Source organism: Crinia signifera, chromosome 2 (genome assembly GCF_055691185.1).
Source record: "Crinia signifera chromosome 2, ASM5569118v1, whole genome shotgun sequence".
Taxonomy (NCBI): Eukaryota; Metazoa; Chordata; class Amphibia; order Anura; family Myobatrachidae; genus Crinia; species Crinia signifera.
In genome coordinates, this window is record NC_139218.1 from 4911825 (window position 1) to 4931461 (window position 19637).

General features: G+C 58.6%; 1 protein-coding gene across 4 annotated transcripts in view; it reads right to left on the reverse strand.

Annotated features, from left to right (window-relative positions):
* The window catches only part of SPAG17 (sperm associated antigen 17), a 274209-nt gene that overhangs the window by 17486 nt on the left and 237086 nt on the right, over window positions 1–19637 (reverse strand). For all 4 annotated transcript variants that reach the window (XM_083171479.1, XM_083171477.1, XM_083171480.1 and 1 more), the window contains 5 exons: window positions 17898–18000; window positions 17362–17458; window positions 16941–17027; window positions 14952–15109; window positions 14593–14786 (listed from right to left, as the gene is read on the reverse strand). In XM_083171479.1, coding sequence (XP_083027605.1) covers window positions 14593–14786; window positions 14952–15109; window positions 16941–17027; window positions 17362–17458; window positions 17898–18000 — 639 coding nt within the window. The remainder of the gene's footprint in view (window positions 1–14592; window positions 14787–14951; window positions 15110–16940; window positions 17028–17361; window positions 17459–17897; window positions 18001–19637) is intronic.

Sequence of the window (19637 nt, forward strand, 5' to 3'; positions counted from 1 at the left end):
ACGGGCACCAGTAACACGTGTGTATATATAGTGACCGGCCAGCAGGGGGCACTCAGCCTGCAGGGGTCTCTCTGGGACACTGCGCTCCGCCCAGTAATGTATCCCAGCAGCTGGCGCAGTGACGGGCACCAGTAACACATGTATATGTAGTGACCGGCCAGCAGGGGGCGCTCAGTCTGCAGGGGTCTCTCTGGGACACTGCGCTCCGCCCAGTAATGTATCCCAGCAGCTGGCGCAGTGACGGGCACCAGTAACACATGTATATATAGTGACCGGCCAGCAGGGGGCGCTCAACCTGCAGGGGTCTCTCTGGGACACTGCGCTCCGCCCAGTAATGAATCCTAGCAGCTGGCACAGTGACGGGTATCAGTAACACATGTATATATAGTAACCGGCCAGCAGGGGGTGCTCAGCCTGCAGGGGTCTCTCTGGGACACTGCGCTCCGACCAGTAATGAATCCCAGCAGCTGGCGCAGTGACGGGCACCAGTAACACACGTGTATATATAGTGATCGGCCAGCAGGGGGCGCTCAGCCTGCAGGGGTCTCTCTGGGACACTGCGCTCCGCCCAGTAATGTATCCTAGCAGCTGGCGCAGTGACGGGCACCAGTAACACGTGTATATATATAGTGACCGGCCAGCAGGGGGCGCTCAGCCTGCAGGGGTCTCTCTGGGACACTGCGCTCCGCCCAGTAATGAATCCCAGCAGCTGGCGCAGTGACGGGCACCAGTAACACATGTATATATATAGTGACCGGCCAGCAGGGGGCGCTCAGCCTGCAGGGGTCTCTCTGGGACACTGCGCTCCGCACAGTAATGACTCCCAGCAGCTGGCGCAGTGACGGGCACCAGTAACACACGTGTATATATAGTGACCGGCCAGCAGGGGGCGCTCAGCCTGCAGGGGTCTCTCTGGGACACTGCGCTCTGCCCAGTAATGAATCCCAGCAGCTGGTGCAGTGACGGGCACCAGTAACACACGTGTATATATAGTGACCAGCCAGCAGGGGGTGCTCAGCCTGCAGGGGTCTCTCTGGGACACTGCGCTCCGCACAGTAATGACTCCCAGCAGCTGGCGCAGTGACGGGCACCAGTAACACACGTGTATATATAGTGACCGGCCAGCAGGGGGCGCTCAGCCTGCAGGGGTCTCTCTGGGACACTGCGCTCCGCCCAGTAATGAATCCCAGCAGCTGGCGCAGTGACGGGCACCAGTAACACATGTATATATAGTAACCGGCCAGCAGGGGGTGCTCAGCCTGCAGGGGTCTCTCTGGGACACTGCGCTCCGCCCAGTAATGAATCCCAGCAGCTGGCGCAGTGACGGGCACCAGTAACACATGTATATGTAGTGACCGGCCAGCAGGGGGCGCTCAGTCTGCAGGGGTCTCTCTGGGACACTGCGCTCCGCCCAGTAATGTATCCCAGCAGCTGGCGCAGTGACGGGCACCAGTAACACATGTATATATAGTGACCGGCCAGCAGGGGGCGCTCAACCTGCAGGGGTCTCTCTGGGACACTGCGCTCCGCCCAGTAATGAATCCCAGCAGCTGGCGCAGTGACGGGCACCAGTAACACACGTGTATATATAGTGACCGGCCAGCAGGGGGCGCTCAGCCTGCAGGGGTCTCTCTGGGACACTGCGCTCCGCCCAGTAATGAATCCCAGCAGCTGGTGCAGTGACGGGCACCAGTAACACACGTGTATATATATAGTGACCGGCCAGCAGAGGGCGCTCAGTCTGCAGGGGTCTCTCTGGGACACTGCGCTCTGCCCAGTAATGAATCCCAGCAGCTGGCGCAGTGACGGGCACCAGTAACACGTGTATATATAGTGACCGGCCAGCAGGGGGCGCTCAGCCTGCAGGGGTCTCTCTGGGACACTGCGCTCCGCCCAGTAATGAATCCCAGCAGCTGGCGCAGTGACGGGCACCAGTAACACGTGTATATATAGTGACCGGCCAGCAGGGGGCGCTCAGCCTGCAGGGGTCTCTCTGGGACACTGCGCTCCGCCCAGTAATGAATCCCAGCAGCTGGCGCAGTGACGGGCACCAGTAACACATGTATATATAGTGACCGGCCAGCAGGGGGCGCTCAGCCTGCAGGGGTCTCTCTGGGACACTGCGCTCTGACCAGTAATGAATCCCAGCAGCTGGCGCAGTGACGGGCACCAGTAACACATGTATATATAGTGACCGGCCAGCAGGGGGCGCTCAGCCTGCAGGGGTCTCTCTGGGACACTGCGCTACGCCCAGTAATGAATCCCAGCAGCTGGCGCAGTGACGGGCACCAGTAACACGTGTATATATAGTGACTGGCCAGCAGAGGGCGCTCAGTCTGCAGGGGTCTCTCTGGGACACTGCGCTCCGCCCAGTAATGAATCCCAGCAGCTGGCGCAGTGACGGGCACCAGTAACACATGTGTATATATAGTGACCGGCCAGCAGGGGGCGCTCAGTCTGCAGGGGTCTCTCTGGGACACTGCGCTCCGCCCAGTAATGAATCCCAGCAGCTGGCGCAGTGACGGGCACCAGTAACACATGTGTATATATAGTGACCGGCCAGTAGGGGGCGCTCAGCCTGCAGGGGTCTCTCTGGGACACTGCGCTCCGCCCAGTAATGAATCCCAGCAGCTGGCGCAGTGACGGGCACCAGTAACACACGTGTGTATATATAGTGACCGGCCAGCAGGGGGCGCTCAGCCTGCAGGGGTCTCTCTAGGACACTGCGCTCCGCCCAGTAATGAATCCCAGCAGCTGGCGCAGTGACGGGCACCAGTAACACACGTGTATATATAGTGACCGGCCAGCAGGGGGCGCTCAGCCTGCAGGGGTCTCTCTGGGACACTGCGCTCCGCCCAGTAATGAATCCCAGCAGCTGGCGCAGTGACGGGCACCAGTAACACACGTGTATATATAGTGACCGGCCAGCAGGGGGCGCTCAGCCTGCAGGGGTCTCTCTGGGACACTGCGCTCCGCCCAGTAATGAATCCCAGCAGCTGGCGCAGTGACGGGCACCAGTAACACATGTATATATAGTGACCGGCCAGCAGGGGGCGCAGTGACGGGCACCAGTAACACATGTATATATAGTGACCGGCCAGCAGGGGGCGCTCAGCCTGCAGGGGTCTCTCTAGGACACTGCGCTCCGCCCAGTAATGAATCCCAGCAGCTGGCGCATTGACTGGCACCAGTAACACATGTATATATAGTGACCGGCCAGCAGGGGGCGCTCAGTCTGCAGGGGTCTCTCTGGGACACTGCGCTCTGCCCAGTAATGAATCCCAGCAGCTGGCGCATTGACGGGCACCAGTAACACGTGTATATATAGTGACCGGCCAGCAGGGGGTGCTCAGCCTGCAGGGGTCTCTCTGGGACACTGCGCTCTGCCCAGTAATGAATCCCAGCAGCTGGCGCAGTGACGGGCACCAGTAACACATGTGTATATATAGTGACCGGCCAGCAGGGGGCGCTCAGCCTGCAGGGGTCTCTCTGGGACACTGCGCTCTGCCCAGTAATGAATCCCAGCAGCTGGCGCATTGACGGGCACCAGTAACACGTGTATATATAGTGACCGGCCAGCAGGGGGCGCTCAGCCTGCAGGGGTCTCTCTGGGACACTGCGCTCTGCCCAGTAATGAATCCCAGCAGCTGGCGCAGTGACGGGCACCAGTAACACGTGTATATATAGTGACCGGCCAGCAGGGGGCGCTCAGTCTGCAGGGGTCTCTCTGGGACACTGCGCTCCGCCCAGTAATGTATCCCAGCAGCTGGCGCAGTGACGGGCACCAGTAACACATGTATATATAGTGACCGGCCAGCAGGGGGCGCTCAGCCTGCAGGGGTCTCTCTGGGACACTGCGCTCTGCCCAGTAATGAATCCCAGCAGCTGGCACAGTGACGGGCACCAGTAACACATGTATATATAGTGACCGGCCAGCAGGGGGCGCTCAGCCTGCAGGGGTCTCTCTAGGACACTGCGCTCCGCCCAGTAATGAATCCCAGCAGCTGGCGCAGTGACGGGCACCAGTAACACGTGTATATATAGTGACCGGCCAGCAGGGGGCGCTCAGCCTGCAGGGGTCTCTCTGGGACACTGCGCTCCGCCCAGTAATGTATCCCAGCAGCTGGCGCAGTGACGGGCACCAGTAACACGTGTATATATAGTGACCGGCCAGCAGGGGGCGCTCAGTCTGCAGGGGTCTCTCTGGGACACTGCGCTCCGCCCAGTAATGTATCCCAGCAGCTGGCGCAGTGACGGGCACCAGTAACACGGGTATATATAGTGACCGGCCAGCAGGGGGCGCTCAGCCTGCAGGGGTCTCTCTGGGACACTGCGCTCCGCCCAGTAATGTATCCCAGCAGCTGGCGCAGTGACGGGCACCAGTAACACATGTATATATAGTAACCGGCCAGCAGGGGGCGCTCAGCCTGCAGGGGTCTCTCTGGGACACTGCGCTCCGCCCAGTAATGTATCCCAGCAGCTGGCGCAGTGACGGGCACCAGTAACATGTATATATAGTGACCGGCCAGCAGGGGGCGCTCAGCCTGCAGGGGTCTCTCTGGGACACTGCGCTCCGCCCAGTAATGAATCCCAGCAGCTGGCGCAGTGACGGGCACCAGTAACACATGTATATATAGTGACCGGCCAGCAGGGGGCGCTCAGCCTGCAGGGGTCTCTCTGGGACACTGCGCTCTGCCCAGTAATGAATCCCAGCAGCTGACGCAGTGACGGGCACCAGTAACACGTATATATAGTGACCGGCCAGCAGGGGGCGCTCAGCCTGCAGGGGTCTCTCTGGGACACTGCGCTCCGCCCAGTAATGTATCCCAGCAGCTGGCGCAGTGACGGGTATCAGTAACACGTGTATATATAGTGACCGGCCAGCAGGGGGCGCTCAGCCTGCAGGGGTCTCTCTGGGACACTGCGCTCCGCCCAGTAATGACTCCCAGCAGCTGGCGCAGTGACGGGCACCAGTAACACATGTATATATAGTAACCGGCCAGCAGGGGGCGCTCAGCCTGCAGGGGTCTCTCTGGGACACTGCGCTCTGCCCAGTAATGAATCCCAGCAGCTGGAGCAGTGACGGGCACCAGTAACACATGTATATATAGTGACCGGCCAGCAGGGGGCGCTCAGCCTGCAGGGGTCTCTCTGGGACACTGCGCTCTGCCCAGTAATGAATCCCAGCAGCTGACGCAGTGACGGGCACCAGTAACACGTATATATAGTGACCGGCCAGCAGGGGGCGCTCAGCCTGCAGGGGTCTCTCTGGGACACTGCACTCCGCCCAGTAATGAATCCCAGCAGCTGGCGCAGTGACGGGCACCAGTAACACATGTGTATATATAGTGACCGGCCAGCAGGGGGCGCTCAGCCTGCAGGGGTCTCTCTGGGACACTGCACTCCGCCCAGTAATGACTCCCAGCAGCTGGCGCAGTGACGGGCACCAGTAACACATGTGTATATATAGTGACCGGCCAGCAGGGGGCGCTCAGCCTGCAGGGGTCTCTCTGGGACACTGCGCTCCGCCCAGTAATGAATCCCAGCAGCTGGCGCAGTGACGGGCACCAGTAACACGTGTATATATAGTGACCGGCCAGCAGGGGGCGCTCAGCCTGCAGGGGTCTCTCTGGGACACTGCGCTCTGCCCAGTAATGAATCCCAGCAGCTGGCGCAGTGACGGGCACCAGTAACACGTGTATATATAGTGACCGGCCAGCAGGGGGCGCTCAGCCTGCAGGGGTCTCTCTGGGACACTGCGCTCCGCCCAGTAATGAATCCCAGCAGCTGGCGCAGTGACGGGCACCAGTAACACGTGTATATATAGTGACCGGCCAGCAGGGGGCGCTCAGCCTGCAGGGGTCTCTCTGGGACACTGCGCTCTGCCCAGTAATGAATCCCAGCAGCTGGCGCATTGACGGGCACCAGTAACACATGTATATATAGTGACCGGCCAGCAGGGGGCGCAGTGACGGGCACCAGTAACACATGTATATATAGTGACCGGCCAGCAGGGGGCGCTCAGCCTGCAGCGGTCTCTCTAGGACACTGCGCTCCGCCCAGTAATGAATCCCAGCAGCTGGCGCAGTGACGGGCACCAGTAACACATGTATATATAGTGACCGGCCAGCAGGGGGCGCAGTGACGGGCACCAGTAACACATGTATATATAGTGACCGGCCAGCAGGGGGCACTCAGCCTGCAGGGGTCTCTCTAGGACACTGCGCTCCGCCCAGTAATGAATCCCAGCAGCTGGCGCAGTGACGGGCACCAGTAACACACGTGTATATATAGTGACCGGCCAGCAGGGGGCGCTCAGCCTGCAGGGGTCTCTCTGGGACACTGCGCTCTGCCCAGTAATGAATCCCAGCAGCTGGCGCAGTGACGGGCACCAGTAACACACGTGTATATATAGTGACCGGCCAGCAGGGGGCGCTCAGCCTGCAGGGGTCTCTCTGGGACACTGCGCTCTGCCCAGTAATGAATCCCAGCAGCTGGCGCAGTGACGGGCACCAGTAACACATGTATATATAGTGACCGGCCAGCAGGGGGCGCTCAGCCTGCAGGGGTCTCTCTAGGACACTGCGCTCCGCCCAGTAATGAATCCCAGCAGCTGGCGCAGTGACGGGCACCAGTAACACACGTGTATATATAGTGACCGGCCAGCAGGGGGCGCTCAGCCTGCAGGGGTCTCTCTGGGACACTGCGCTCTGCCCAGTAATGAATCCCAGCAGCTGGCGCAGTGACGGGCACCAGTAACACATGTATATATAGTGACCGGCCAGCAGGGGGCGCTCAGCCTGCAGGGGTCTCTCTGGGACACTGCGCTCCGCCCAGTAATGAATCCCAGCAGCTGGCGCAGTGACGGGCACCAGTAACACATGTGTATATATAGTGACCGGCCAGCAGGGGGCGCTCAGTCTGCAGGGGTCTCTCTGGGACACTGCGCTACGCCCAGTAATGAATCCCAGCAGCTGGCGCAGTGACGGGCACCAGTAACACATGTATATGTAGTGACCGGCCAGCAGAGGGCGCTCAGTCTGCAGGGGTCTCTCTGGGACACTGCGCTACGCCCAGTAATGAATCCCAGCAGCTGGCGCAGTGACGGGCACCAGTAACACATGTATATGTAGTGACCGGCCAGCAGGGGGCGCTCAGCCTGCAGGGGTCTCTCTGGGACACTGCACTCCGCCCAGTAATGAATCCCAGCAGCTGGCGCAGTGACGGGCACCAGTAACACACGTGTATATATAGTGACCGGCCAGCAGGGGGCGCTCAGCCTGCAGGGGTCTCTCTGGGACACTGCACTCCGCCCAGTAATGAATCCCAGCAGCTGGCGCAGTGACGGGCACCAGTAACACATGTATATGTAGTGACCGGCCAGCAGAGGGCGCTCAGTCTGCAGGGGTCTCTCTGGGACACTGCGCTCCGCCCAGTAATGAATCCCAGCAGCTGGCGCAGTGACGGGCACCAGTAACACATGTGTATATATAGTGACCGGCCAGCAGGGGGCGCTCAGCCTGCAGGGGTCTCTCTGGGACACTGCACTCCGCCCAGTAATGAATCCCAGCAGCTGGCGCAGTGACGGGCACCAGTAACACACGTGTATATATAGTGACCGGCCAGCAGGGGGCGCTCAGCCTGCAGGGGTCTCTCTGGGACACTGCGCTCCGCCCAGTAATGAATCCCAGCAGCTGGCGCAGTGACGGGCACCAGTAACACGTGTATATATAGTGACCGGCCAGCAGGGGGCGCTCAGCCTGCAGGGGTCTCTCTGGGACACTGCGCTCCGCCCAGTAATGAATCCCAGCAGCTGGCGCATTGACTGGCACCAGTAACACGTGTATATATAGTGACCGGCCAGCAGGGGGCGCTCAGCCTGCAGGGGTCTCTCTGGGACACTGCGTTCCGCCCAGTAATGAATCCTAGCAGCTGGCGCAGTGACGGGCACCAGTAACACACGTGTATATATAGTGACCGGCCAGCAGGGGGCGCTCAGCCTGCAGGGGTCTCTCTGGGACACTGCGCTCCGCCCAGTAATGAATCCCAGCAGCTGGCGCAGTGACGGGCACCAGTACCACATGTATATATAGTGACCGGCCAGCAGGGGGCGCTCAGCCTGCAGGGGTCTCTCTGGGACACTGCGCTCCGCCCAGTAATGAATCCCAGCAGCTGGCGCATTGACTGGCACCAGTAACACGTGTATATATAGTGACCGGCCAGCAGGGGGCGCTCAGCCTGCAGGGGTCTCTCTGGGACACTGCGTTCCGCCCAGTAATGAATCCTAGCAGCTGGCGCAGTGACGGGCACCAGTAATACATGTGTATATATAGTGACCGGCCAGCAGGGGGCGCTCAGTCTGCAGGGGTCTCTCTGGGACACTGCGCTCCGCCCAGTAATGAATCCCAGCAGCTGGCGCAGTGACGGGCACCAGTAACACATGTATATATAGTGACCGGCCAGCAGGGGGCGCTCAGCCTGCAGGGGTCTCTCTGGGACACTGCGCTCCGCCCAGTAATGAATCCCAGCAGCTGGCGCAGTGACGGGCACCAGTAACACATGTATATATAGTGACCGGCCAGCAGGGGGCGCTCAGCCTGCAGGGGTCTCTCTGGGACACTGCGCTCCGCCCAGTAATGAATCCCAGCAGCTGGCACAGTGACGGGCACCAGTAACACGTGTATATATAGTGACCGGCCAGCAGGGGGCGCTCAGCCTGCAGGGGTCTCTCTGGGACACTGCGCTCCGCCCAGTAATGAATCCCAGCAGCTGGCGCAGTGACGGGCACCAGTAACACATGTATATATAGTGACCGGCCAGCAGGGGGCACTCAGCCTGCAGGGGTCTCTCTGGGACACTGCGCTCTGCCCAGTAATGAATCCCAGCAGCTGGCGCAGTGACGGGCACCAGTAACACGTGTATATATAGTGACCGGCCAGCAGGGGGCGCTCAGCCTGCAGGGGTCTCTCTGGGACACTGCGCTCCGCCCAGTAATGAATTCCAGCAGCTGGCGCAGTGACGGGCACCAGTAACACGTGTATATATAGTGACCGGCCAGCAGGGGGCGCTCAGTCTGCAGGGGTCTCTCTGGGACACTGCGCTCTGCCCAGTAATGACTCCCAGCAGCTGGCGCAGTGACGGGCACCAGTAACACATGTATATATAGTGACCGGCCAGCAGGGGACGCTCAACCTGCAGGGATCTCTCTGGGACACTGCGCTCTGCCCAGTAATGAATCCCAGCAGCTGGCGCATTGACGGGCACCAGTAACACGTGTATATATAGTGACCGGCCAGCAGGGGGCGCTCAGCCTGCAGGGGTCTCTCTGGGACACTGCGCTCCGCCCAGTAATGAATCCCAGCAGCTGGCACAGTGACGGGCACCAGTAACACATGTATATATAGTGACCAGCCAGCAGGGGGCGCTCAGCCTGCAGGGGTCTCTCTGGGACACTGTGATCCACCCAGTAATGACTCCCAGCAGCTGGCGCAGTGACGGGCACCAGGAACACACGTGTATATATAGTGACCGGCCAGCAGGGGGCGCTCAGCCTGCAGGGGTCTCTCTGGGACACTGCGCTCCGCCCAGTAATGAATCCCAGCAGCTGGCGCAGTGACGGGCAGCAGTACCACATGTATATATAGTGACCGGCCAGCAGGGGGCGCTCAGCCTGCAGGGGTCTCTCTGGGACACTGCGCTCCGCCCAGTAATGAATCCCAGCAGCTGGCGCAGTGACGGGCACCAGTAACACGTGTATATATAGTGACCGGCCTGCAGGGGGCGCTCAGCCTGCAGGGGTCTCTCTGGGACACTGCGCTCCGCCCAGTACTGAATCCCAGCAGCTGGCGCAGTGACGGGCACCAGTAACACGTGTATATATAGTGACCGGCCAGCAGGGGGCGCTCAGCCTGCAGGGGTCTCTCTGGGACACTGCGCTCCGCCCAGTAATGTATCCTAGCAGCTGGCGCAGTGACGGGCAGCAGTAACACGTGTATATATAGTGACCGGCCAGCAGAGGGCGCTCAGCCTGCAGGGGGTCTCTCTGGGACACTGCGCTCCGACCAGTAATGAATCCCAGCAGCTGGCGCAGTGACGGGCACCAGTAACACATGTATATATAGTGACCGGCCAGCAGGGGGCGCTCAGCCTGCAGGGGTCTCTCTGGGACACTGCGCTCCGCCCAGTAATGAATCCCAGCAGCTGGCGCAGTGACGGGCACCAGTAACACATGTATATGTAGTGACCGGCCAGCAGGGGGCGCTCAGCCTGCAGGGGTCTCTCTGGGACACTGCGCTCCGCCCAGTAATGAATCCCAGCAGCTGGCGCAGTGACGGGCACCAGTAACACATGTATATATAGTGACCGGCCAGCAGGGGGCGCTCAGCCTGCAGGGGTCTCTCTGGGACACTGCGCTCTGCCCAGTAATGACTCCCAGCAGCTGGCGCAGTGACGGGCACCAGTAACACGTGTATATATAGTGACCGGCCAGCAGGGGGCACTCAGCCTGCAGGGGTCTCTCTGGGACACTGCGCTCTGCCCAGTAATGAATCCCAGCAGCTGGCGCAGTGACGGGCACCAGTAACACGTGTATATATAGTGACCGGCCAGCAGGGGGCACTCAGCCTGCAGGGGTCTCTCTGGGACACTGCGCTCTGCCCAGTAATGAATCCCAGCAGCTGGCGCAGTGACGGGCACCAGTAACACATGTATATGTAGTGACCGGCCAGCAGGGGGCGCTCAGTCTGCAGGGGTCTCTCTGGGACACTGCGCTCCGCCCAGTAATGAATCCCAGCAGCTGGCGCAGTGACGGGCACCAGTAACACGTGTATATATAGTGACCGGCCAGCAGGGGGCGCTCAGCCTGCAGGGGTCTCTCTGGGACACTGCGCTCCGCCCAGTAATGAATCCCAGCAGCTGGCGCAGTGACGGGCACCAGTAACACATGTATATGTAGTGACCGGCCAGCAGAGGGCGCTCAGCCTGCAGGGGTCTCTCTGGGACACTGCGCTCCGCCCAGTAATGAATCCCAGCAGCTGGCGCAGTGACGGGCACCAGTAACACATGTATATGTAGTGACCGGCCAGCAGGGGGCGCTCAGTCTGCAGGGGGTCTCTCTGGGACACTGTGCTCCGCCCAGTAATGAATCCCAGCAGCTGGCGCAGTGACGGGCACCAGTAACACATGTATATATAGTGACCGGCCAGCAGGGGGCACTCAGCCTGCAGGGGTCTCTCTAGGACACTGCGCTCCGCCCAGTAATGAATCCCAGCAGCTGGCGCAGTGACGGGCACCAGTAACACATGTATATGTAGTGACCGGCCAGCAGGGGGCGCAGTGACGGGCACCAGTAACACATGTATATGTAGTGACCGGCCAGCAGGGGGCGCTCAGTCTGCAGGGGTCTCTCTAGGACACTGCGCTCTGCCCAGTAATGTATCCCAGCAGCTGGCGCAGTGACGGGCACCAGTAACACATGTATATATAGTGACCGGCCAGCAGGGGGCGCTCAGCCTGCAGGGGTCTCTCTGGGACACTGCGCTCCGCCCAGTAATGAATCCCAGCAGCTGGCGCAGTGACGGGCACCAGTAACACACGTGTATATATAGTGACCGGCCAGCAGGGGGCGCTCAGCCTGCAGGGGTCTCTCTGGGACACTGCACTCCGCCCAGTAATGAATCCCAGCAGCTGGCGCAGTGACGGGCACCAGTAACACACGTGTATATATAGTGACCGGCCAGCAGGGGGCGCTCAGTCTGCAGGGGTCTCTCTGGGACACTGCGCTCTGCCCAGTAATGACTCCCAGCAGCTGGCGCAGTGACGGGCACCAGTAACACATGTATATATAGTGACCGGCCAGCAGGGGGCGCTCAGTCTGCAGGGGTCTCTCTGGGACACTGCGCTCCGCCCAGTAATGAATCCCAGCAGCTGGCGCAGTGACGGGCACCAGTAACACATGTATATATAGTGACCGGCCAGCAGAGGGCGCTCAGTCTGCAGGGGTCTCTCTGGGACACTGCGCTCCGCCCAGTAATGTATCCCAGCAGCTGGCGCAGTGACGGGCACCAGTAACACACGTGTATATATAGTGACCGGCCAGCAGGGGGCGCTCAGCCTGCAGGGGTCTCTCTGGGACACTGCACTCCGCCCAGTAATGAATCCCAGCAGCTGGCGCAGTGACGGGCACCAGTAACACATGTATATATAGTAACCGGCCAGCAGGGGGCGCTCAGTCTGCAGGGGTCTCTCTGGGACACTGCGCTCTGCCCAGTAATGACTCCCAGCAGCTGGCGCAGTGACGGGCACCAGTAACACATGTATATATAGTGACCGGCCAGCAGGGGGCGCTCAGTCTGCAGGGGTCTCTCTGGGACACTGCGCTCCGCCCAGTAATGAATCCCAGCAGCTGGCGCAGTGACGGGCACCAGTAACACATGTATATATAGTGACCGGCCAGCAGGGGGTCTCTCTGGGACACTGCGCTCCGCCCAGTAATGAATCCCAGCAGCTGGCGCAGTGACGGGCACCAGTAACACATGTGTATATATAGTGACCGGCCAGCAGGGGGCGCTCAGCCTGCAGGGGTCTCTCTGGGACACTGCGCTCTGCCCAGTAATGAATCCCAGCAGCTGGCACAGTGACGGGCACCAGTAACACATGTATATATAGTGACCGGCCAGCAGGGGGCGCTCAGCCTGCAGGGGTCTCTCTAGGACACTGCGCTCCGCCCAGTAATGTATCCCAGCAGCTGGCGCAGTGACGGGCACCAGTAACACGTGTATATATAGTGACCGGCCAGCAGGGGGCGCTCAGCCTGCAGGGGTCTCTCTGGGACACTGCGCTCTGCCCAGTAATGAATCCCAGCAGCTGGCGCAGTGACGGGCACCAGTAACACATGTGTATATATAGTGACCGGCCAGCAGGGGGCGCTCAGCCTGCAGGGGTCTCTCTGGGACACTGCGCTCTGCCCAGTAATGAATCCCAGCAGGGGGCGCATTGACGGGCACCAGTAACACATGTATATATAGTGACCGGCCAGCAGGGGGCGCTCAGCCTACAGGGGTCTCTCTGGGACACTGCGCTCCGCCGAGTAATGAATCCCAGCAGCTGGCGCAGTGACGGGCACCAGTAACACGTGTATATATAGTGACCGGCCAGCAGGGGGCGCTCAGCCTGCAGGGGTCTCTCTGGGACACTGCGCTCCGCCCAGTAATGAATCCCAGCAGCTGGCGCAGTGACGGGCACCAGTAACACACGTGTATATATAGTGACCGGCCAGCAGGGGGCGCTCAGCCTGCAGGGGTCTCTCTGGGACACTGCGCTACGCCCAGTAATGAATCCCAGCAGCTGGTGCAGTGACGGGCACCAGTAACACACGTGTATATATAGTGACCGGCCAGCAGGGGGCGCTCAGCCTGCAGGGGTCTCTCTGGGACACTGCGCTCCGCCCAGTAATGAATCCCAGCAGCTGGCGCAGTGACGGGCACCAGTAACACATGTGTATATGGATGGGTGGGTTGGTCTACAACATGATGGTCGACAGTCATTAGGTCGACATTGGAAAAGGTCGACAGGGTTCTAGGTCGAAAGGTCATTCGTTCGACAGGTCATCAGTTCGACAATGTCTATGTCGACAGTCAAAAGGTCGACATGGTTTTTTTGACAGTTTTTTTTACCTGAATGTCAACACAGTTGATATCAGGCACGGTGCCTCACTGCACTCGGCACACTATTTTATTCTCCCACCACGCCCTAGTGGATGGTAGGGCATGAAATACCGCCTGTCGGGTCAAAAAACAGTGACAAACCCCATGTCAACCTTTTGACTGTCGACCTAGACATTGTCGAACTAATGACCTGTCGACCTAGAACCATGTCAACCTTTTCCCATGTCGACCTAATGGTGTCGACCATCATGCTGTAGACCAAATGACCGCATCCCGGATGGGTTCGGTGTCTGAGAGATGGTTCTCGCTTCTATTACAGATCCGGACCTGTACGAATGGCCCCCAAAGGAAGCGTGCTTACACAATATGGGGGAGACCTGGTCAGGGCCCCCGCCTGTGTGGTAACACTCACTGCTAGTGACGGGGTGCTGCCCACAATCGCAGCGCAATGTCTGTCACTAAGGTTTCTGATGAATAACCGCCCCCCATACCGCGAGCAGCTGCCTCCCCCGGTTCCTGCGCCATTTTATCCAACATAGAGAAGTGTAGTGACTAATGGAAGATGAGAAATATTATCTCGTCTGATTGTAGCAGCGGCAGAAAGGAGAACGCTGCGAGGGAAGCGCCATTGTCTCTCGTGTAATTATCAGAGAATGAGGAAATTAGATTCTTGGGAAATAGTTTTAGTCCCATGTTCAGGACTGGCCACTGCCACCAGCCAATGAAACGGGCCCAGACAGTGATACAGGGCTGATACAAGGCTGCCCGAGATCTGATCATCACCTCTGGCACCTCCATATCCCTACAGCTATAAATCACTCTTATAGGCTAATTAGCACTCACTTGGTACGGCGCCTGTCATTGCGTGACCCACCCACCGCGCACAGGTTCCTTTATCCCAGTAACATGACAGCATTTCTGGTGTTACCTGCAGAAGTCCACTCCAACGTTCTTTACTGTGACCGTCATGGCATACGTGTACCCTTCTCTCAGGACCCCAAACTGCAGCACCGGTGGGGTGAGATGGAATCCACGCGGAACGTGTTTCACCGCACTGTTTGTGGGAGTTGAGGTGGAGGCTGTCATGACTCTGCGTCTGACTGGATCTTCCACAGCTGCAAACTGCCCAGAGACCGACAGATAGTACAAGAGACAGAGGTTGGAGATGTCAGAACCAAATTAACACATCATGGACCCCCCCCCCCCCCCCCCCCAACCACCATATAAAACCATCGCACATGTGGGAAATCCACCGGAACACCACAAAGACTACAACCGCTGATTTACCTTGGCATTGGGCACAGATGCGGGCTTCCCACTGAGGATGGACATTGGCAGCTTCACCTTCTCTACCCGGGGCTGACCAGTCACATCTACGTCCAAGCTGTGGCTCCGGGGATGAGGTCTTTGTGTCGGGGTCATTTCTGGCCACATGAAGTTCTCAGCTGCAGAAATGAAGACATCAGATTGTAACCAGCACAATGTTTGTGTCCTTTATCTGCATCTCAGGACTGACCTGGTGTCTTATCCTTGTTCTCATCTTTCAGATACATCTGCTGGAGGTGGTCAGTATCAGGATGTGGTGGTGCAAGAGCATGTAGAGGGAGTAGCTGTGGTGGCGGGGGAGATGATGTAGAGGGAAAATTTGTGGCAAAATGGATGGAGATAAGATGGGGTGGTGGTGTAAGAGGATGTAGGGGAAGAAGATGTAGGGGAAGAAGATGTGGTGGTGGGGTGAGAGGATGTCGGGGGAGAAGATGTGGTGTCAGGGTGAGAGGATGTCGGGGGAGAAGATGTGGTGTCGGGGTGAGAGGATGTCGGGGGAGAAGATGTGGTGTCGGGGTGAGAGGATGTCGGGGGAGAAGATGTGGTGTCGGGGTGAGAGGATGTTGGGGGAGAAGATGTGGTGGTGGGGTGAGAGGATGTCGGGGGAGAAGATGTGGTGTCGGGGTGAGAGGATGTCGGGGGAGAAGATGTGGTGTCGGGGTGAGAGGATGTCGGGGGAGAAGATGTGGTGTCGGGGTGAGAGGATGTTGGGGGAGAAGATGTGGTGTCGGGGTGAGAGGATGTAGGGGGAGAAGATGTGGTGTCGGGGTGAGAGGATGTCGGGGGAGAAGATGTGGTGGTGGGGTGAGAGGATGTCGGGGGAGAAGATGTGGTGTCGGGGTGAGAGGATGTCGGGGGAGAAGATGTGGTGTCAGGGTGAGAGGATGTCGGGGGAGAAGATGTGGTGTCAGGGTGAGAGGATGTCGGGGGAGAAGATGTGGTGTCAGGGTGAGAGGATGTCGGGGGAGAAGATGTGGTGTCGGGGTGAGAGGATGTCGGGGGAGAAGATGTGGTGTCGGGTGAGAGGATGTCGGGGGAGAAGATGTGGTGTCGGGGTGAGAGGATGTCGGGGGAGAAGATGTGGTGTCGGGGTGAGAGGATGTCGGGGGAGAAGATGTGGTGTCGGGGTGAGAGGATGTGGTGTCGAGGTGAGAGGATGTCGGGGGAGAAGATGTGGTGTCGGGGGAGAAGATGTGGTGTCGAGGTGAGAGGATGTCGGGGGAGAAGATGTGGTGTCGGGGGAGAAGATGTGGTGTCGGGGTGAGAGGATGTCGGGGGAGAAGATGTGGTGGAGTGAGAGAAGTTGAAGCTGGATTCTGAGTGTTAGCCATTGACTGGCAGAGGTGGGCTGCAGAAACACTGTGAGACAGAGGTAAATGAGGTGGGCAGAGGAGGTACGTAGAGGTGGGAGTTTGAAGCAAATATCTGTAACCAAGTTGGGAGATGATGGTGTGAATGTTTCAGTGGGGTCAGGGAAATGCTGGTCCCAATATTACAGAGGTGGAGAGAGGGACTGAATGCTGGGGCAAAATTAAGGAATTAACAGAAGAGGGGAGCCTTTGTGGTGGGGAAGACGACAGGAAGCTGTGGGACATTCAAGAAAAGATAAATGACTGCAGGGCAAAGATCACGGGAGGAGAGGTCAGCTTGGCTGTCATGAGCATACAGGTGATATTGGAGGCCGATGAGCTCACTGTGTGAAGAGGGGTAGAGAAGGGAAATGAGGAAGGAACTGTGGGGTAAATCAATGGGAAGGGGCAGAGGGGAGGTGGATGATGGAGAGGAGACAGAGGATTGGGTGGTAACTAGAACATTCCTGATTTGCATTGTGGTGCGGTGAGCAGGTGGGCGATGTGGTCAGTAGTCCGGTAGAGAAGTGGGATGAGGTTAAGGGGCAGCTGGAGGGAGGAGAGAAGCTCCTGGACTCAGTGAGTATGATGCTCCGGTTACCTGTGTCTGGATCTGGTGGCACGCAGTTCTGTGTGGCGTTTTTATGGGCCCCTGTAGTGCCGACAGTGTTCCTGGAGTCGGCTGGTGCTGTGTAGGTAAAAGAGAACCACGACTAATCAGTAATGCAATTCAGTGCCGACATCTTACAGCACATCCCGAGTATCCACAAAGCCTATGCACCACACCCCCTGGGGATTATGGGTAATGTGGGTAACCTGTCGACCATTATCCCTGTCAGCCACACTTTCCCATGCTATGTTCTTAGTATCTCCTTTTGATTGTAAGCTCTTGTTCACGGAGCCATCTCACCCGGTCTCTCAGGTTGCTTGGCTCTATCGCTACCTATTGTACAGCACCGCAGTACGTGTTGGTGCTATCAGGCCTGGTGTATTCCCAATAATTACTATTTGCATACACTCACCTGACTCTTCATCCTCACTGCTAGATGCCAGCTCCTCTTCCTCCTGAGCCCTGGGCCTTGGGGGCAGCTGCTGGGACAGACGCTCCATGTCCGGGGTCTGTAGACGAAGCAGGAAGCAGACCCAGGTTAGGACCCCAGGTTGGAAGTGGCTGGGGCCCTCTTATGGAGATAACCCTCCATAGAATGACGTACTGGTAGTCCGGGCCCTTCTGTGCCCAGCAGGTTAGCAGGAGCTTGGGAAGCCTGATGAGTGACCAGGCCCTGGCTGGGGCCGGTCTGTAACCCCAAGTACCCTGAGGGGTACAGACAGGCTGCTATGGATTGTACATCGTCATTTCGTCTGTAAGACTATGTGGTCTTGCTGATTAATAATAATAATAAATTCAATTCAATACCCCCAATAAATGACACAAGACAGGGGCGAGTGGGGTGAAGGGACACAACATTACCAGTAAGCTACTGGGGAGGATGAAGGTGCCACCTGTCACTGCTACTGCTTTGGGTAAGAGGAACTGATCATGGCGCCTTGGTCCTACCTGTTCCCTGAGGAATTTTAGTCCAAGTTCTGACTGGAAGTACGGAGGGATCTGCCGGTTCCTCATGGCCTCCAGCTGCTCCTTGTGCTGTGTGAACTCCAGCCTGAGGAGACAATGAGGTGCTTATAGTGCGTGCCAGAGAGAACTGGGGTGACGTGCCGTCCAGCATGGTCAGACTATTGGGGTGAGGTGCCGTCTTAGTGTGGGTCAGGGAGACCTGGAGTAAGGTGCTGTCCTAGCACGGGTCAGAGTATTGGGGTGAGGTGCCGTTCTAGAGATGGTCAGAGTATTGGGGTGAGGTGCCGTCTTGGCGTGTGTCAGAGTATTGGGGTGAGGTGCCGTCTTAGCGCAGGTCAGAGTACTGGGGTGAGGTGCCGTCTTACCGCAGGTCAGAGTATTAGGGTGAGGTGCCGTCTTAGCACAGGTCACAGTATTGGGGTGAGGTGCCGTCTTAGCACAGGTCACAGAATTGGGGTGAGGTGCCGTCTTACCGCAGGTCAGAGTATTGGGGTGAGGTGCCGTCTTATCACTGGTCAGAGTATTGGGGTGAGGTGCAATCTTACCGCAAATCAGAGTATTGGGGTGAGGTGCCGTCTTACCGCAAATCAGAGTATTGGGGTGAGGTGCCGTGTTAGCGTGGGTCAGAGTATTGGGGTGAGGTGCCGTGTTAGCGCGGGTCAGAGTATTGGGGTGAGGTGCCGTGTTAGCGCGGGTCAGAGTATTGGGGTGAGGTGCCGTGTTAGCGCGGGTCAGAGTATTGGGGTGAGGTGCCGTCTTACCGCGGGTCAGAGTATTGGGGTGAGGTGCCGTCTTACCGCAGGTCAGAGTATTTGGGTGAGGTGCCGTCTTACCGCAGGTCAGAGTATTGGGGTGAGGTGCCGTCTTACCGCAGGTCAGAGTATTGGGGAGAGGTGCCGTCTTACCGCAGGTCAGAGTATTGGGGTGAGGTGCCGTCTTAGCGCAGGTCAGAGTATTGGGGTGAGGTGCCGTCTTAGCGCAGGTCAGAGTATTGGGGTGAGGTGCCGTCTTACCGCAGGTCAGAGTATTGGGGTGAGATGCCGTGTTAGCGCAGGTCAGAGTACTGGGGTGAGGTGCTGTGTTAGCGCAGGTCAGAGTATTGGGGTGAGGTGCCGTCTTAGCGCAGGTCAGAGTATTGGGGTGAGGTGCCGTCTTACCGCAGGTCAGAGTATTGGGGTGAGGTGCCGTCTTAGCGCAGGTCAGAGTACTGGGGTGAGGTGCCGTCTTAGCGCAGGTCAGAGTATTGGGGTGAGGTGCCGTCTTACCGCAGGTCAGAGTACTGGGGTGAGGTGCCGTCTTAGCGCAGGTCAGAGTATTGGGGTGAGGTGCCGTCTTACCGCAGGTCAGAGTATTGGGGTGAGGTGCCGTCTTACCGCAGGTCAGAGTATTGGGGTGAGGTGCCGTCTTACCGCAGGTCAGAGTATTGGGGTGAGGTGCCGTCTTACCGCAGGTCAGAGTATTGGGGTGAGGTGCCGTCTTACCGCAGATCAGAGTATTGGGGTGAGGTGCTGTGTTAGCGCAGGTCAGAGTATTGGGGTGAGGTGCCGTGTTAGCGCAGGTCAGAGTATTGGGGTGAGGTGCCGTGTTAGCGCAGGTCAGAGTACTGGGGTGAGGTGCTGTGTTAGCGCAGGTCAGAGTATTGTGGTGAGGTGCTGTGTTAGCGCAGGTCAGAGTACTGGGGTGAGGTGCTGTGTTAGCGCGGGTCAGAGTACTGGGGTGAGG